Source organism: Lepisosteus oculatus, chromosome 5 (genome assembly GCF_040954835.1).
Source record: "Lepisosteus oculatus isolate fLepOcu1 chromosome 5, fLepOcu1.hap2, whole genome shotgun sequence".
Taxonomy (NCBI): Eukaryota; Metazoa; Chordata; class Actinopteri; order Semionotiformes; family Lepisosteidae; genus Lepisosteus; species Lepisosteus oculatus.
The window spans coordinates 9,909,910-9,928,170 of record NC_090700.1 but is presented as its reverse complement, the minus strand read 5'-3'; the positions used below and the strand labels follow the sequence as shown (position 1 = coordinate 9,928,170).

Sequence of the window (18,261 nt, the reverse complement as noted above, 5' to 3'; positions counted from 1 at the left end):
AATTACAAAAAATGAATATATTACAGATAACGTGGAACTAATTCGACCCGCCAGAACGTTCTTTCAATGCTTTTGATAATTTCATGCGTTTCCTAACCGCTACATCCAATGCAAGGTCGGGAGGGAGCCGGAGCCTATCCCAGCAAGCAACGGGCGCAAGGCGGCGTACACCTCGGATGGGACGCCAGTCCATCGCGGGGCACTAAAGGCGTGTAATTGCTTGGAAAAATGTGTGCGTTAAGAATAGTTATGCTAAGAAAAACAAACTGCATTCTGTGCCGGGACGTGCCCCATTATCAAAGAGAATCTGTTGGACAGGGCACTGAAGACGATAGATGAGATAAATGACTTCAATAGCAGAGAGCGGTAATGGGAAATAACACATTCGACCTTGATGACAACCCGCCATAATCTGAAAAGTCGGTCATTTGAAAAAAAGGTGAAGAAAACGGTGAAACTGATTTAAAATGCAGATATATGCCCCGTCTATCTTTTGAGGTTCAGACACTGACGTTCTGAATTTCCCTCAGTTTAATCCATCCGTTAACAAGACATTCGCCGAGACATTCCTGAGCCTGTCCTTCCAGTGTAGGACAGGCACATGTGTACACAAACAGGCAGGGACAGCTTAATGAGAAGGCAGGACTGGCAGAGCAGTACACCAGCATGCCATCACTTTACCTTTTACTGTTGTGGAACAGGTTTGTTTCCTGGCATGAAGGAACACCCACACAGGCTGGGCTATTAAAAAGAAGCTCATAGCAAAAGCCTAGACAGCCTGGAAGTTCACATTTGAAAATTGTTGCGACTACCGCAGGAGACAAAATCACAGTTTTGACCTCACTGCTGGTGTAAGAGTTGGGTGATCAAAGCTGGAGAACCATCCTGCTCAAATGGCGGATCTCTTGGTTTCCCTGTTAGAGCTGGCACTGATTGTACTTTTCAGTGAAGGGGCAAGGCGGCTGACAGGAAGGCTCTTGGCGAACCTTTCAGCTGTGTGCTTGCTGCCACGAGCTAATACTCATGGCCGAGGTAGGCAGGATAGAATCGCAAATAGGACTGACTCTGACCTACGTAATGTCAGTGGTCCATGGATTAACATTCCAGACAGAGATCTGCAACCCCTCGAGTACTTTGGAGCAAGCTTACCGGAGGAAGCTGACAGGTCTGGGCACCATCGCGAGAATCGCCTGCCAGTTTCTGGCCGCTTCGATTGCACGTTTGCTGCTCCCACACATCTGGTCTTTAGGCCTCTCGGATTGGCACCTCCAGCATGAGCTGTCTGGCTTTCAGTGCAGCAGTCCCATACGAGACACGCTCCTCAAGGCTGCGGGAGTGGAGCTGTGTTGTGCGTTCGTGATGCAGAGCACTGTAACTCACTTGCACAAACTGGACGGGAAGTATCACATCCACGTTATAGCTGCTGTCATCACACTCCTGGTCTACGCAGGTTTGTTTGCTGCCTTATTTAACATCTGTGACCTAAAAATGACACTTTTAACTTTCTTCTTTGCAGCGGGATGCAGACATTGTCTCCACGTTATCCATTACAAGGAATAACTTTGTTACAACTCGTTTGCCGTTACAGACTTTTTGTTTGGTTCACGTCCGTCTTTAATTGGCAGTTTACATAATAATTTTCAGTTACGGAATTGCATGTTGCATAAATTATCATTCAAATAATAGGTTGTTTGTGGCTTTATAAAGAGCTTTAACTGAACAAGTGACACTAACTTGAATTTTTATTTAGTCACTTGAAGCAAGTATGTCCATATCATCACTAGGATCTCAGGTGCCTTCTCAACTTGTCAAATTAAGGAAAGGCCATGGCTGAACGTGCCGAAGTCTTAAAGCAGTTCAAGTAGGTACAGTAGGTATGTCAGCATGCACAGGCTGCGATGAACAGGTAAAGGTTTACTACATGCTGGAAAGAAAAGAGACACAACATTTCGGCTGTTGTGCCTTTTTCAGGTGTCAAACGTTGTGTTTCTTTTCTTCTCAGCATGGAATAAACCTTTACCTGTTCCTTTCAAATCTTAAAGTGTGGTACTTCTTTGCGTGTTCTAGACTTTTCAGAAGTATCCATGGCATTAACTTTCTTTTCGTTAATACATTTGAATTAAACGACTGGAAGGTAGTCTGGTTTTGGATTCTACAAATTTGGTATGGCAAATTATTTAGCCCTTCATATATGGATTGAGAAAATGAGCTACAAATTGAATCCCTGAATATACAGTATATACTGTACATAAAGGCTTTATATTGATTTCATCCACTTTCATTTTCACTGCACTGTAAAACAGGTTTGTTTTGTATGTGAATGTGTGGCCTGACACACTCTGTCACAGCAATGTCGATAGCCTAGAGTGAAAGTTACAAATTGAATCCTAGGATATGCATGCATGGCCAAGTGAAGTGTGCTCTGTGCAGTGCATACAACATGCCATGATTCCTGGTGCTGCTTTGTCTCGTAAGATGCAATCAATGGTGGCATAAAATGATTTATTCCTCAAAAAAAGGTTTGTGCAGATGCAAAAGATTTTTACACAACTGAGCAGAAATTGACTTTTCTTACAACTAAAAAGCTCATTATAGAAATGTACCCCGTGTTTGTTGAATGTATTCATGAGCAGTTAATGGCAGTCGAGAATCAATGCGTGTGTTTGTGTTCCAATCTACTGTCTCAAGGGCAAACCAGTGGCTCTTGCTGTCAACAGAATCAATAATCTCTATAGACTGAAGCAATCCGATATGTACAGTCCATGGATTCAGGAATCAGCTCCCTCTAAGTAATAATGCATTTAAATTCCAAAGGTGGTACCCGACGCAACAAGGGTGCAGTAAATTTGCCCAGCTGTATTTCAGACCCATGAAGAAAAGCATGAGTTACAATTTGAATGGGGTACAGTACTTTAATAACATTCATAGGGTTTCTTTAAATTCACTTTTACTAGTTAACATTGTTAAAAAAGGAAAATGAATTTCTGCAACTTTTAAAATGTTGTTAAAGAAGACCTTGTTTTTTGCGCATTACGATTTGTTCCATCGGGCATTTTTTTTTCCCCTTGGCTAGATGGATGAATGTGATCTGGACCCTGTCAGTGTTATGCCTCTATGACAGCGTAGCACTGGTGTCTACCAGGTTGCTGCAAACCCGATGTTCATGCTTCTATCCTAGAAATCGGGTTTTACTTCAGTCGCACGGCTTCTTCACCTCAGATATCCTGACTGCTGGCTCGTGGTGTGTTTTACAGGGGGCCATGTGTCCGGAGCTGTGTTCAACCCTGCACTGGCCTTCTCCACTTGCTTTCACTGTAGTGGCAACACCCTCATGGAGTATGCCTTCGTCTACTGGCTGGGCCCAGTACTAGGTAAGAGGAAAAGTGATTTTCTCTTACTTCTGAGAGCGTGACACATTAGCTTCGAACAGTTCTAAAGGCTCTTAAGCCGAATCATGCTTTAACGATTCAAAAACAGATGGTAAACGATACTTTTAACCAAGTTCCGTGGTTGAAGCTTTATGAAGTATAGAAGGCTTTTAGTAAGGAAGCACATGACCACATGATTTGTGTGGACTGTATTTCTTGTGGTTTCAGTAAATTACGGTAACAAAAGGTTCCAAGTAAAAAATCAGGAAACATTTGCTACATACATTATGTAAATTGTTGCATTATGTTCTTTTCAACTTAGTCAGTCGGCCAAGAAATTAAAATTTAAATAGGTTCAGACATTTTTGATACATTAAGCACTTTGAAAGACAAATTCACCTGCATTGCTGTAATCTACAGTAAAATAAAGCACACAAAGGCATTTTATTTAAGACTTATATCCTGTATTTCAAAACCTGGTGAGTCTGCTCCTTTCACGGTTTTTTCTTTTTTTTTCATTTTCCAGGAACGGCTAGTTCTGTGCTGCTTTTTGACAAGGTCATTCCACTTTTACATGGGAATGGTGGGACACAAAAAATGATGGAATTTCCTCGGACACAAACTAAAAAGATACAGTAAATGGTGTCATACTGAAAAGAAAATACTGCAGTTTACTGCAATATGCACATACAGCTTTAAAATGCAAAATTGAACTGCGTTGTTTTACGACAATGTGTAGGGCTGTACAATGCAGTACCTAGATCACAGTAAGGCAGTACTCTGTTCACAGTGCACAGAGCCAAAACTGGTGCTTTAAATAGCTTCCTAAGAGTTGTACCACAATTTGCTTTTGGTATTTTTAATTGAGGTTTTAGAATATTATTCAAAATATTAGAAAGTCTAATATTAAATATATTAAGTCAGAAGTAGTCCCTGCTTAAGTCTCAAGATGTATGCAAATATTGTGTAACATTCCAATATAAGAATATCGGACACATGTCCTAAAATCTGTGCTTTCTGTTCTGCACTGATTTACTTTTACTTCAGGTTTTGCTACAACCACTTGATTTACCTAAATGAATTATTTCCAGAATTGGTCTGATTTAACACTAAAGTCTTAAGCTTTTGATCCTTCAGAAAAACAACTTGAAGTCCAGAGGTGCCAGATCTGGGCAGCCAGTGTAGAATGTTCTGACCTTGTCCAAGGCTGAATGCAAAGGATGTCTTAGTTTCTGGTTTTTTCATGTATACAGCTGACTTAGAATGTACTGATTCATGAAAAAGTGTCATTGTAATTATTTACACTTTGTATTGTATAGCATTAACATAGTACAGGGTTAATGTTGTAGACAAGTATAAATGGCAAAGGATTGTAAGGTAACTTAGAAACTTTGACGGTTTATTACAAATTAATTGCATGAGTTACTGTGACAAAAAAGGTTTCAAAAGTTGTCAACAGCATTTTGACTAACCCTGTACTTTACATCCTAAATAAACCAGATTTTTTTCAATACCACATATACATATAGTATGTGTATATAGGGACCAACACTACTCAAGTGTCACAAACATCTCCATTATAGCCATTATAATCCAGCATCTCCTCTATACAGACCAGATGCAGAAATAAGAAATTCACTTATCCCTACTCTTATGAACGGAATACTGGAATCTTTAATGACCAAGCAGTCATTTAGTTATTAGTAGCAGCAAACTTGTTTTCCTTGGAGGTCTCCCATCCCAGTACTGACCAGGCCCAGTTTTGATTAGCTTGTGAGATGTGGTCTTCTGATGTACAAGGTGGTGACACTGCTGTTAACTTTCATAACAATCATAATAAAATATACATGATGAAGGGATGATGTGGTAGTGCAAAATGACTTCAATGAAGTGGATCTGCATTCAGGTGACATTTAAGGAGACAGAGATGTATGCTGTCTTGTATCTTTTTTCTCTTAAATTCTTTAAATGGCCCATTTTTGTCTGAGATTACGCCATATTATTATTATTAATTATTTGTATTACACACTGGTGATCACATAAAATTTCAATCCTGTCTGAATACAAACTATTACAAAGCTTTCGTCCTAAGGTTATATTGATGCCTGTTGTAATGTTTTTTTTATAATTTACATTAAAAACACAATATTATAATTTATGTATACCCTGAATAGAATAAGCAGCAAAGTAGGTGGGGGAATTAATCTCACATACCATGGTGTTTTTTTAAAAACTTTTGTTTGAAATATCTAATATCTGTAGTTGAAATGCAGATATCACTGAAAATGTATTGAATACTACCAGACAGTTATGGCTTCATACATACAGATTTTAAAGGGGTTTGTATATTTGTCTTTTGTCTAGAAACAAAAGCACAACAAAATGAAGAAATATTTCTCAAACTTATGTCGATACTGTATGTAAATCTAGTTAGCATTTCTAGGAGTATTAATGATCGATTTACCATATAAACAAATGCTTGCAGCGCACTTTAGAGATGCTTCAAGAAAAACTTTGGTCATGGGATTGGGTATGGGATTTAACATTCCAAATGTTCACATTCTTTTAAATGCGTGTACACAAAAATGAAACCGTGCAAACAGATACATGTTTGGAATGCAAGCTTGTTAAGTAAATGATTAAAGAGATGATACTGAGTGATTGGGTGATTTGGGTGCCTCCCAAATGAACTGGAATGTGTTCGAGCTCTCAGTGACCTGCAGTCAAAGCAAAAGTACCAGACTTGTTGTTTCAGTTTCTGTAAGCCTGAAGTTATATTTTAAAATCTCTTCATTATAGAATAATGTAATGGAAAGATTACATTATCACAGAATAAAAGTTATTTTAAAATTTACCTGCATCTGTGTGCCTGTTTCATTTAAAAAAGAAACCTTTTGGCTTTTTCCCCACAGATCATTTCAAGCAAAATGACTTTAATACTAATATTTGATTTGTGCCTGTCTGATGATGATTAAATTTAATATTGACTGATCTGTTGCTCAGTAGTGGAAGTAGTGACTACATGCAACAGTTCAGTTCCGCTTTCACAGGATTCTCGTTCAACAACTAGGGAAAACAGATGTGCAGCCTGACCTTATACAGATGTATCCGTTGGTAAAGTGTAAGACAGAGATACAGGCCACGGCAGTATCACAGGCTATGGAATTGGTGATCAGCATCTCCTGTAAACTGTGCTTGGGAGACTGATGAAGCAAAACACTGTAGTTGCGGAGATGCTAAGTGAAAAGCATCTTGGGAATTAGAAGATTTCTGTTTTCAGCTGGGGAGTCTGAATTAATCAAATGTATTAAAGTGATGTCCTGTGACTAAAAATAAACACTGAAACAGCTGTACAGACTAGTAAAGGGCATTAATAACTGCTTGTAATTATTTAATCAAAACATTGATAAATCTATACTTTATTAAATACAGTGTTTATTTGATGGGGAGCTTAACAAGTAGTCAATCTGCACAGCACTAACAGACACTCCTCTTCCTCTGGGTGGCACGAGGCAGTCCGGCGGAGACTGGTCAGGAGGTAGATCGAGTTCCAAAACAGTGCCTAACGAGAGACGAAGTCGTGGTCTTTAAGCGAAAGTAAGGAGTCAAAGCTAGAAAGGTTCCAACTCGAAGAAGTACCAAAAACGAGAGGCGAAGTCGTGCTCAGAAGGAGAGTACCGAGTCAGTAGCCAAAAGGGAACACAAACGATTGGAGAGACTAGGCAACTAGCTTCTGAGCGCATTGAGGAGACCTCAAGAGTTAGCGAGGATGAAGAGGAGAGCGCGGGTTGAAACAGAGAGTGGTGTTAATTGGTGCAGGGGCGTGTAGGGTGACTGGAGCTCGTGGGAATGCGGGAACGCTTGCATGCTTGCGTGATGTTCTTGACAGTGGGGCAGCTGTGACTTCGAGTATTCAGTTCATCCAGGGCTCTCAATGACTTGACATGAATCAGCTGTTCATTACTACCACCGTAGCATTGTAATGACTCACCCAAGATGACAAATCAGCTGGAAAACCTGGACAACTGTGGCCCTCTTGGACCTCCTGAAATGCTTCTACAGAGAATGGAGTATTTTTCCCCCCCTTTCCCTTTTATTTCTACTTTCTTTTTGTGCATGGTTAAGTACACTCTCAAGTACTGAATAAGCTAATAGAAAGCTCAAAGAGTATAACTGGGGCTTGGGAAGTAATTCAAGTTCTGCTATGTGCTGCAAATCCTAACTTTAAAATGTTGCAAAACCGTATCTTTTTAAAACTCAGGAAATCAGAAATAGGTTTGAGTTCATATCCTTAACAGACTTCTGTGGCAGAACCAGAGAGCAGGTGACTTTTTAGCAGTATATGCATCTAAATAGAACATGACAATTTCTAGGAGAGAGAAATAAATTGTGCCTGGACCTCTTTTTTGAATTTTAAAGCAGAAAAACAAGACAGTGGGTATGTCTCTGAGCCTAGAGATTTCACTTGCCAGTAAAGTGGCAGACTGGATTAAAGGCTATACCGATGTTTCAATGTGCAGGGAAAGGAATCTGAATACGTGATTCTCCAGTACTGAGACAGGTTCAGAAACATTCCATACAAAAATTAATTTTGGGTTCAGAATCCTGCATGAGAAAAGTGAAACGAGCCATTGCTTTAAGTTCGCAGGCTCAACGTCAAGTACGAGTGATTAAAGACAACGAACGCAAAAAGCTCACTAGAACTCCCAGAGCACTGGAATCTGACTGTGCCTTGACTGTAATGGGCGCGCCACAGAATTTGTCAAAAGTCACATCCGAGAAAAAATGTACACGAGCCACTTTCTTAAGGCTGCACACCTGGGAATCGCGTGCTGCGACTTTTTCAAGTTTTAGGGTAACAATAAACAAAAACAGAAATAAGCAGCCGAGCAAGACCTCTTTGTTTGACATTCACCATTTCCTAACAGGAAGAACTATGCACTTCGAGGAACCTCAGATTAAAGACGGAAATAAATGTTATTAGGTGCTTTGAGGAGTATGTGGGGGTGCGGGGAGGGGGCGGTGTACCACAAATTTGTTTTTTATATTGATGTAAAAGTGCCATGTGATGGAAAAGTACGAGAAATGCTGCTTTAGATCAAACGTTCCATTGTTCAGAACACAATTGTGCAATAAAGGACACAGGTTACAAATGAGAAGAGTTAATTTGGCCAATCTGGCTTGTTTAGGTGCTGAGGATCCATGTGTTTAACAATTCTGTGACAAGCTTTGTCAACACGGCAGGCACGTCCTAGAATCTCATAACCCATTCTGTAATGAATCCCAGCAGACTCAGGACAGTCGTTTTCATTGGATCTGGAAGAAGGCTAACTTTAGTACATCGACGTGCAGCTGCTCATTACACACTCCTCTTCCCCAAAACAACAGAAGGCATCTCAGCATTCAAAAACCTACTTTGTTTGTCAGCACACGATGCAAACGGTGTTTAAGATGCATCTTGATTACCGTCCACAGATGTAGATTTGCATCGACTGAACTAAACCACATGAGCAAGGGGTTTGTTTTGCAGTAGGCTAATCACCGATTCAGATACTGTTATATAACTATTAAGCGGAGCTGATCCTTCTGCAAATCCTTCTTCTGTGTTCAAAAGCTGTTGTGAAGGTGAATCAATTTTATAAAGCTATGAAAACTACGTAAACATGACTGTCAAGTTTAGTTTCCACACAAGAGCATTTCTCGGGGAACAAATTTAATACTCTTAATTGGTGTGAATCAAAGTGATGCAAATGACTTTTGGTAGTCAACTTGAATTCATATTTCCCCAAGTACGCACTGGAATTCTATTAAGAATGACGACTAAAGAAAGAAGCATATTTTAAATACCACATCTGCTTCCAGGTACCACTTGTTGAGCAACTGGCTATCAGGGAAAAAAACAAGGTCACAATGAAAGCGAAAGCTTTGAGAAAATCAAGAGATCAAATTGGATATTACATCACATGGAGGCAAAATATTGAAAAACTGAACATCTGAGGAAATAGCAGATAAGACAAAAATGTCAAGTTGAAAATAATGTCATTATTCATTTACACAAAACCCCTGAAGCTTTTTACAGCTTGGAAGAGCGCTCTGCAAGATTGCCTTGGCAGTGACACGGCCTAGTTTTGGGTCAGCTCTGCAGGCAGAACAGACCAACGTTTGTGTCGCAGTTGACTGTGGCGCATTTCAAACTCACTTTCATTTTTCCCCACTATCGCCTTCCTGACAGGGCAAAATTGGATGACTAAGCAGCAGTCTGAGATACAAAGGGGCTTTCTACTTTAATGAGGACAAATATTTCTGAATGATTTAACAGTCACCCAGGCGTGAAAGGAAAATGCTGCCTCGATGTCAGCAACCTTACAAGATAAAAAAGGGACATTGTACATACCAAAAACTCCACATTCACTGCAGCGCAGTTTCACCTTTTTGCATTATGTACTGTACGTGCTTTCCAATGAAACACCAGAATTTTCAATTTTCAAAAGTCATTGCTGATCACATCAGGCTCTCCATTTCAATTAACATTCGTTAAAAAACTGACCTTATTACACATTTCTAGCCTATACATTTAATTTTCTCTGTGCTACTGTATTGATCTACATTATTTTCTATTTTTAGTCCAACAACCTGATAGTGCTTTCAGTTTCTGATTTACTCTAAAAACTAGAGTCATACAACCACTGCTGATGTACATACAAAAATTAGTTTTTATTGAGCAGATGTAATACAAAGACAAAAACCCTGTCAGAGCAAGGGACAGGAGAGTGCGGGCCGTGGGTCTTCATTTAAAAAAAGTAAATATGTTAAAGTACAACACAACAAAAAAAAGTCCTGTTTTTACATTACCAGACAAAACAGTTAGTTGGTGAATGTTTGCTGCAGGCTTCTGCAATCTCTAGAATAATCCACCTTCCATTGCGTCCTGTCCAAGAGTGGGTCTTAACTGCTGGCAATATTCACATCTGAAATGGAAGATGACATCTACAATACAAACAGCCGCACGACTGTGGAAACATTTTCATCTTGAGAGTCTTACTTCTAGTATCGCTCTATGAAAACGTCACGGGATCTAATCACGGCTTTTCACAGATCTAATCCTGTGACTGTAAAACTGTCATTTAAAATGCGTGGGACTCACCCGACCCTTTTAAAGCACAATACATTTAAAAAAAAACCTCTTTACTGAAATAAAAATAATGTATAAACATAAGTTAGGTATTAAAATACTTAGAACGTTTTTATATATAGCAGTGTATGACATTTTACATGGAATTTGTGCCTATTAAGAAAATACTGTATTTTATCTGTTTTATCACCAATTTTACTTTACAAACAGGAGAAACATTTTAAGTGGAATTCATTTCTCCTTTGCAAGGGAACATTTTAAGCGTTGCCTCACTTACCAGTGATCCACATCTGCATCCTCGAACTGCCCAGCGACCGCTGAGCTGGTATCCACCTCCATCCCATCTAGAGAGGAACGGGCAATAGCAAGAACACATCCGATATAACGCCAGACTCAACAACAAATTTCTCCAAACTGCAGGTCCTAGACCCTTTTGGTGAACAGAATGGAGACACTATCACAGCAAATGCTGCTAAACCACCGCAGAAAATATATGCAGCATGGCATAAGTGCATTTATTCGCTACAGAAAATGGAAGAGAAGTCTTACAATAAGAGTCCTGAAATCTTTTTGTTTAAGGGAATGCTGAAGGAATTTAGAAACCACGTAAAATTAGATCTCTGCCAGAGAAAGAACAAGAATACACTCCTAATCCAGCGCATTAGTAGAAAGGAATTCAAGACTGTTGAAAGCTCCTGTTTGCCCCCTTGTGGAAACAAATTTAGACACCCTTCCTCAGACAAGAACCTGAGGCATTTTAATTCAATCATATCTTGCTATGTCCACCGAAGTCTAGACTGCTCATTGCAGAATCTAAGAGAAAAAAAATTGTCACCGAAGGCCCAGAAGCCACGTTTCCCTCACATGACAAAGTCCAAGAAAAATGTTATCACGAACTCAACCGGAAAAGACATCTACAGCCCACAAACGCAGCTCTTCAATATGTGGCTTGCGGATGGCTTTGTACTGAACAAGCCCCGATGTCGCTCTGTAGAGCGCTACAGGGCGACACTGCAACGTGATGCCAGCTGAAATAAAACGTGGCCCAGCCATCGCCGTCCGCGAACATACCTTCGAAATCGCCGGCGGTCTCCTCGGTCCTCACCCCGGCCATGTGGTACTGCTGCGCCACGGACTCCGCCAGCATGCCCTCCAGCCGCTCCAGGGTGGCCTGGCCCTCCGCCGTCAGGTGAGACAGGCCCTCATCGTACGTGTAGAAAGTGGGCAGGTCCCCTTGGCCTTGTTCTGCGGGGAATACACAGCAGCAGGTGACCTTCAGGAGCACCATGGAGTTTTGAATCCTTTACTTGGCACACAGGCAGAAGGCAACAGGCTGCTGACTTCTTTCCACCCGGAAGGAATTCCAAAGTGGGGATTTTCAGCCCGTCTTGGTCTTGAAGGACCGTATTCTTGAAGGGTATCACTTAAAGGGGAACTGCAATGCTATTTTTATATGTTGGGGTTAAAAAGAATTAGCTCTGATTAGTAACATGTACAGAGTAACGTGGCAAACCTCCCATTTATATCACAAAACAGATTAAATATGCGTAGCACCATGCTCTGCGATTCAACGAAAGGCAATAAAACTTCCGGCGAGGTGAAGCGGCCCAATGACATTGTAAACAAGTATGTTTGTGAATATATCTCTTTTAACCCGATAGAAATACTGCTCTCGATTTTGAGACAGTTTTGCCAACAAGTACTACTTATTTAATTATGCATATCACGTTGGAACATTTCTGTGGTGAAATGTCGGCTGCACAACCTGTACCTATTTGCTTGTACATCGCATTACATTACTCATTGTGGAGACTAGTGAGCAGGAAGTGCCGCATCACATCGTAATTCGTGGGAACTCGGATGCGAGTTTGCAGCCACAGGCCACTTGCAGTAGTTTCACAGAAGTTCGCAATTTGGTGCTCAATTCAAAATTTGTACAATTTTTCGTCCATTTATTTTGTTAATTAGATTGAATAACCGGTCTGAGAAATTGGGACTGCAGTTCCCCGTTATAAAACCCCCCAAAATTTTTAAAACCTACAAACAAATGCAAATCAAACAAACATTGCCGCTGACTCATCAAGGGCTGGTTTAAGAAGAATGGGAAAACTCCCGATTTCAAATATGGAATCTGAGGTGTGGAATTTATAACATAACATCACTTTATTAGCCCTATACAATTATTAGGAAGTTTTCTTTTCGCATACCCCAGCTTGCTCTCCGTGAGACACAGACACACAGACAGGGAGAGAAGCCTGGGGTCAGAGCGCAGGGTCAGCTATTGTACAGCACCCCTGGAGCAGCTGGGGTTAAGGGCCTTGCTCAGGGGCCCAACGGAGTAGGATTCCTCTGATAGCTGCAGGATTTGAACCGGCAACCTTCCAGCCACCGGCGCAGATCCTTAGCCACAGAGCCACCGCACCCCAGTCTAAAAAATGACAGCCATTCACTTTAAAATTGAAACAAGGTTTTACAGGAGTTTGTCCTCCAGGCCCTATAACTCACCAGCTTCCTCCACATCGTATTCCTCTCCTTCAAACTCATCATCGGAGTCAGAGTCCTCAGGGTCAGGGTGCAGTGCCTGGCACTCACACATGGCAGAGAACATGGGCTCCACTGCAACACAGAGAATAGGCTTCGCTCTCAGGGTGTCTTCCACAATCTTGCCAGGATTCTCTTTCAGGACCGTTCCAGAACCCTATTCATGCAGTTTCCCACAGGCCTCTACAAACGCATCACCACCTCTAGTTTCAACCTTCTGACTATTTTCCTCAGCATTTTTTTCCCTACCACCTTAGTCTTCAGTGTAAATATTAGCTTTTCAGCATATATATTAGCTTTTCTCATCTTTGTTAAAGCATCCTACCCTGTACACCTTTCACCCTGTTTACTCAATCGTAAATCCTTCAAAAACTCCTTCCATAGTCTAACAGTTACATGGTATTTGCCGTTTACTGTAAACTAAAGTTATAAAGCACACCAGCTGGGACTATACACAAATTAATCTGCTCAGGGAAAAACACAAAAACTTTTTACCCCCCAAAAAACAAATTACAAACACTGACAACTACGTAGGCTATCATACGTACTGACAGGTTGAGCACCCGGCACAGCACAGAAGGGAAGATTTTTCCAAACTCACACGCCATCTTATCACTGGGAACAAATCGGATTTCTGTGATGGGGTCCGAGTCGTCATCGCTCTCATCGTCCTCATCCTCTCCTTCAGCTGCTTTCTCCTCCATCTGAGATTCTGTCACCTCTTCATCTAGAAAGGGATGAGAAAATCAAGCCAGGGCCATGCTTCCTCTACAGAGAGAGAGCCAAAGGGGTCTAATTGTACTTGCTGGCTTGCACTGCGCAGAGAGCCTAGAGCATGATCATTTTGGTCCGTCTGTCCTTCCAAATGGTTCAGGTAAAATTAAAACTTGGTTTAAGGAGTGCCGTTCTCCAGTGCCTGGAAAGGGAAGCGTCACTTTAAGAACTTTCACAGAACAGTACCGCAGGCAAGCCTCTCAGACTACTGGGACTCTTGTTTCTGGGAGACCGGCTTTGCACAGCTCAGATTCCACCACCATAGATGCACAGCTAACAGGCCAAACAAGCAAAAAAGAAACAAACTTCCTGGCCCGTGATCCAGTATAATTCATGTTAACTTCAATGGGTTTGACCAAGTGAACACCAACATGGCAGAGATGGCATTAAGCCAAAAGTGGGGGCTGGGGCTGGATTTAGATGAAAGGCACTGTTACTGTAGCTTGTAAAAGGCTCATGTAGCAGGCTTTAGAGAGAGCCCTTGCCAGTCTGTGCCCCTCAGTGGAAGGTATGTACAAGGCCTTATGATTTATGGCACTGCTTCGCTGTTCACTGAGGTAACATCCTGCTGATTGTTGCTAGTAGGTACCCAAAGATAGTGCAAAGTCAATGTGAAGCTTTTGTAAGTTCTTTATATTTGAATACAAAGAAGTCCTGCTTTCATTTAAATAAACTAAGAGTGAAATAATATCCAGTCAAAAAGAGAAAAGCGAAGTTTCTTCAGATTTCCTAGTGGTAATCTCCTGTATCCTTGTGGAAGTAACCAGACTAGGCATTTGCTAGTTCCTAAACAAATCTTTTCCAGCTACACCAAAATAAACATCGGCACTTTATGGCAGCAAACACAAAGTACAATACCAGCTGTCTAAAATGTAGCATCACATTCATTTTAATTTTATGTTATAGCTGGGTGCTACTTATCTGTGCTCAGCAGCTTCCAGGCTTATTTAAATGTCTTTCTGCAGTGGGGACTGGCAGGAGTCCCTGGGAGTAACAATGCGCTTTTATTTCAGCAGAGGGCTATAGAACGGGGTGGAAATCTGTGCGGGGCTGTTCAAGACAGCTTGAGACTGTACGACCCTAAGGGAAGAAAGAACGGTCTCTTTGCTTCTCTCATGCTTGGAACACCAGGAGAATAACTCTACAGCAGAGTGCAAGGCAGCATTGACGAGCACAGAATAATAAACGCAGCCGCCCAAGCCACCCACTGCTGTATTGCGATGCCTCCACAGCTCCACATATCTACCTGCGATATGGCCATCAAGGCTGGACTCGCCTGCATATTCAAAAGCCTGTTCAGTCAATAATCAGCATTTGAGGTGGCATGAAAGACCACAACTCTTTTCCTTTACTGCACAGGGTTTATTCCCCGATCTTCCCTTCAAACCGTTTTCAGGTAGTTACAAAAAAGAGTGCCATGCTGGTGCCAATTTAGTTCAGCCGCAATGAATGCACGAGTATGTTATCCAGAACCGAACAGGCACACTTTAGCCCTTCATGTGCTTGCTGGGCAGGACAAGGCTGTACTGTATTTTTTTTACACTATGTAGAATATTGATGGGCCTGGAGAAATAGGTTTATTGAATCCAATGTATTCTCAAGAGGGAGCGTTTTTCCTCCTCATAACTGTTCAAATCGGAGCAAATCACTAAACTACTTTATTCCAGCCCCCAACTTCAACTGTAATCCTTACGATTGCCAGTCGATCGTCCCTTTCTAAAGATTTTTTTTCTTAGTGTCAGCTGTCCCGTCATCATTCATCAACAGCACGCCGCCTCACCGCTCAGCTTGGCGTTGACCATGACGTACAGATGCTCCTGGGGATAGGCGCTGAGATCGCGGGAGATGGCGTGGAGGCTGATGGAGGGGTATTCCAGAGAGAAGCCCTTTCCCGACACGTCAAACCACGACAGGCGGCTGTCACAAAACACACGAAAAGAAAGACGGTGGCGGATTAGGTGGGTGCACACGCGAGTCACTCCCTACACCCCCAACGTCTCAATCGCGCCAACTGCATAGGAGTAGTCCGAAATCACAGGCAAAACCACGATGACGCGATCTTTGTCTGCGGACTCGCAAATGTTGTTTTTTTTTTCCAGAAAGACTCCGGAGAAAGTTTTTTTGGCATCTGCTGATGATGCATTTTTACTGCTGGCACAATCGGAGAGGACGATCGTACAAAACGACGCATCGGAAAGAGTTGGGGGTTTTCCTTCTGGCGAGGGGTGCTTGGCCATCACAGGTGTAGCGCGCTGTCACGTGTTTGACATCGCACACCGGGCAGTGTCGCCTTTCCCCCTCAGATACCTGTTGATCATCTGGAGAAGCAGGGTGAGATGAGGCAAGAACTTTTTTTCCCACCCTAAACAGGTTTCTCTTTCGCTTTTTACACACATCAAAGGGGCAGGCGAAAAAGAGTTTTCAGTTGACCAGTCCTAACCCGTGTGATAGCGCACTTACTTTTCTGCAACGTAGAGGGTGCCAGAGCCCAGCCCCTTGCCATCCAGCACTGCCGTCGTTTCAGCCTGCTGGTGCCTGACGCCTTCACTGGGAGGGGAGACGTTTTTCAGCAAAACCATCGTCTTAAGGAAAAGTGCCGCGCCTGACCCCCCGTTAAAAAACAACGACACAGAAACAGCCCCGCAGATCGCCGAGAAAAGCCGGCCTAAACCGCAAACGACAGCGAGAAATCCGATCAAGCAGAGGGCAAAAAAAAAATAAAAATAAAAACTGCGATTCAGTTTTCACTCGCACGGCTGTATTTATAACGAAAGGCTGGAGCAAAAGGGTACAGTCCTGGTCTGTTTGTTTCTCCGTAAAAGTCGCCTCACTCCCGCAGTCGCTCAGTGGAAAACAAACCCCATGCTTCTCTAGGCTGCTTCTCTTCCTCTGAAGCTATCCCCCGCCAAACATATGGGCAAGCTTGCCCTGAAGTCAAAGACGTGAGCACAGCGCCAAAGAACGGTACGATTATTTAATAGCGCCATCTACAGGACTGGAGTTTAGTTGCACAATTGAAGACCTTAGCCATCTTCATCGTTACTGATAACAATGATGGTTGATTAATATCAAGTATTGGAGCATTGGTGATACAGACATATCTTGAACATGTATTTCTTACATCTTTTTAGATCTCTCCTCAAAGTGATTAACACGAATTTGGTATTGCCTAAACTGTTTATAAAAAATAAAACCAAGGTGAGTCTGAAAGCAGTAGATCGCAGTTGATTAAGTGTATTTCATAGTCATCTTCACGGATGTGACGGCTTATGTGCAGGTTAGACTTCAGATAACAGCTCTGCTAACACACAATTTGTAGGAAACTGCGATTTGGGTACAGAGCCCATTGTCGCAAAGATGACAACTGGTTAAGGCTAAAGGTTCTTAGGTTAATTAACTTTTGTGTGCTTTAGAGGTCATAATAAAGATACATTTAGAACACGAAGCTCAGTGACTGGTGGAGATTAAGTCACAATTTTATTATTAAATTCCATTTATATAAATAAGCACGGTGCTGTAGTTCATATGATCTTTCTAGATTTCTAAACGAGAGTGCAGAACTCTGGTTAAATTGCTTTTTAAAACGCAATTGCACCAAACACTGCCGCTATATCATGGTGATACTCTCTTTGTATCATGGTGGTATGTTTACGAACTGTATGTTTACCACCGCCCCAAAATTGTTTTAACAAGGAAATTGTGACAGAATCGAGTACAACATTACCTTGTTTTTAAAAATCTTGGTGATGACAGAATGATGAAAGGGTACCAGTTGTAGAAATTGCTATTGCTGTATGAATGGATTATCGCAAAAAAAAACCGTAATAACAAAATACCGCAAAAATTGAATACTTGGGGATTTTGAATCAGCTTTGTAAACAGACATACTGTAGGTTTGAGCTCACCAGAGTGATTTATTTTTTAAGAGATCGTATATTTCCCACAGACGTAAAATTCAATAAACATCGCTACCCGAAACAGATTGAAGTCTAGATTTAATACTTCTCTTATGACATCCACCGGGTTTGTAACGGTAAAGTAATTGGATGTGAATCTTCCGATGTTGACTTCCTACACAATGGAAAATATATAATAAAGCAATTGGCAGAGGCAGATACAGTACGCCTTTGTATTTTCGATTTCATCATTATAAAGCTGCTGTTTTCATACTTTGTGAACTTGATTCTACCGTCCTCGATTCCAAGCGTTACTTAAATGACACATAAAGCTACTTTAAAATGTCTTTTTAATGCTCGAAAAGAAGTGGCTGAAAACGCTTATAGCATCTATTGTTAACAGCAAAGACACTGCCCTCTGATTTTACTATCTGGCAGTAAAATTCACATACACATTCATTGAAGATACTTAAAGTGCAGAACCAGTACAGTCTTATAATAATAATAATTGCTTACACTTATGTAGCGCTTTTCTGGACACTCCACTCAA

At 41.5% G+C, this 18,261-nt stretch overlaps 2 protein-coding genes across 2 annotated transcripts; one reads left to right on the top strand and one right to left on the bottom strand.

The window, feature by feature from the left end:
* Nucleotides 1–213: 213 nt before the first annotated feature.
* aqp11 (aquaporin 11) lies at nt 214–6,222 on the top strand. Its single transcript, XM_069190080.1, is given in 4 exon segments — nt 214–967; nt 969–1,450; nt 3,255–3,371; nt 3,895–6,222. Coding segments are annotated over 4 exon segments (786 nt in total). The 5' UTR covers nt 214–893; the 3' UTR covers nt 4,008–6,222.
* A 3,841-nt stretch (nt 6,223–10,063) lies between these two features.
* clns1a (chloride channel, nucleotide-sensitive, 1A) lies at nt 10,064–16,735 on the bottom strand. Its single transcript, XM_006628104.3, has 7 exons — nt 16,276–16,735; nt 15,596–15,732; nt 13,643–13,768; nt 13,006–13,116; nt 11,572–11,745; nt 10,778–10,844; nt 10,064–10,336 (listed from the first exon to the last, which is right to left on the bottom strand). Coding segments are annotated over exons 1-7 (735 nt in total). The 5' UTR covers nt 16,395–16,735; the 3' UTR covers nt 10,064–10,335.
* Between the last annotated feature and the right edge of the window lie 1,526 nt (nt 16,736–18,261).

Bases quoted from the DNA above. Each gene is read 5' to 3' on its own strand.
- clns1a (XM_006628104.3), bottom strand. From the start codon at position 16,394: ATGGTTTTGCTGAAAAACGTCTCCCCTCCCAGTGAAGGCGTCAGGCAC. The intron at 13,117-13,642 runs GTGAGTTTGGAA...TCTGTGTTGCAG, and splicing joins TCCCAGTGATAAGATGGCGT to TGGAGCCCATGTTCTCTGCC. The intron at 11,746-13,005 runs GTGAGTTATAGG...TATTCCCCGCAG, and splicing joins ATACGATGTGGAGGAAGCTG to AACAAGGCCAAGGGGACCTG.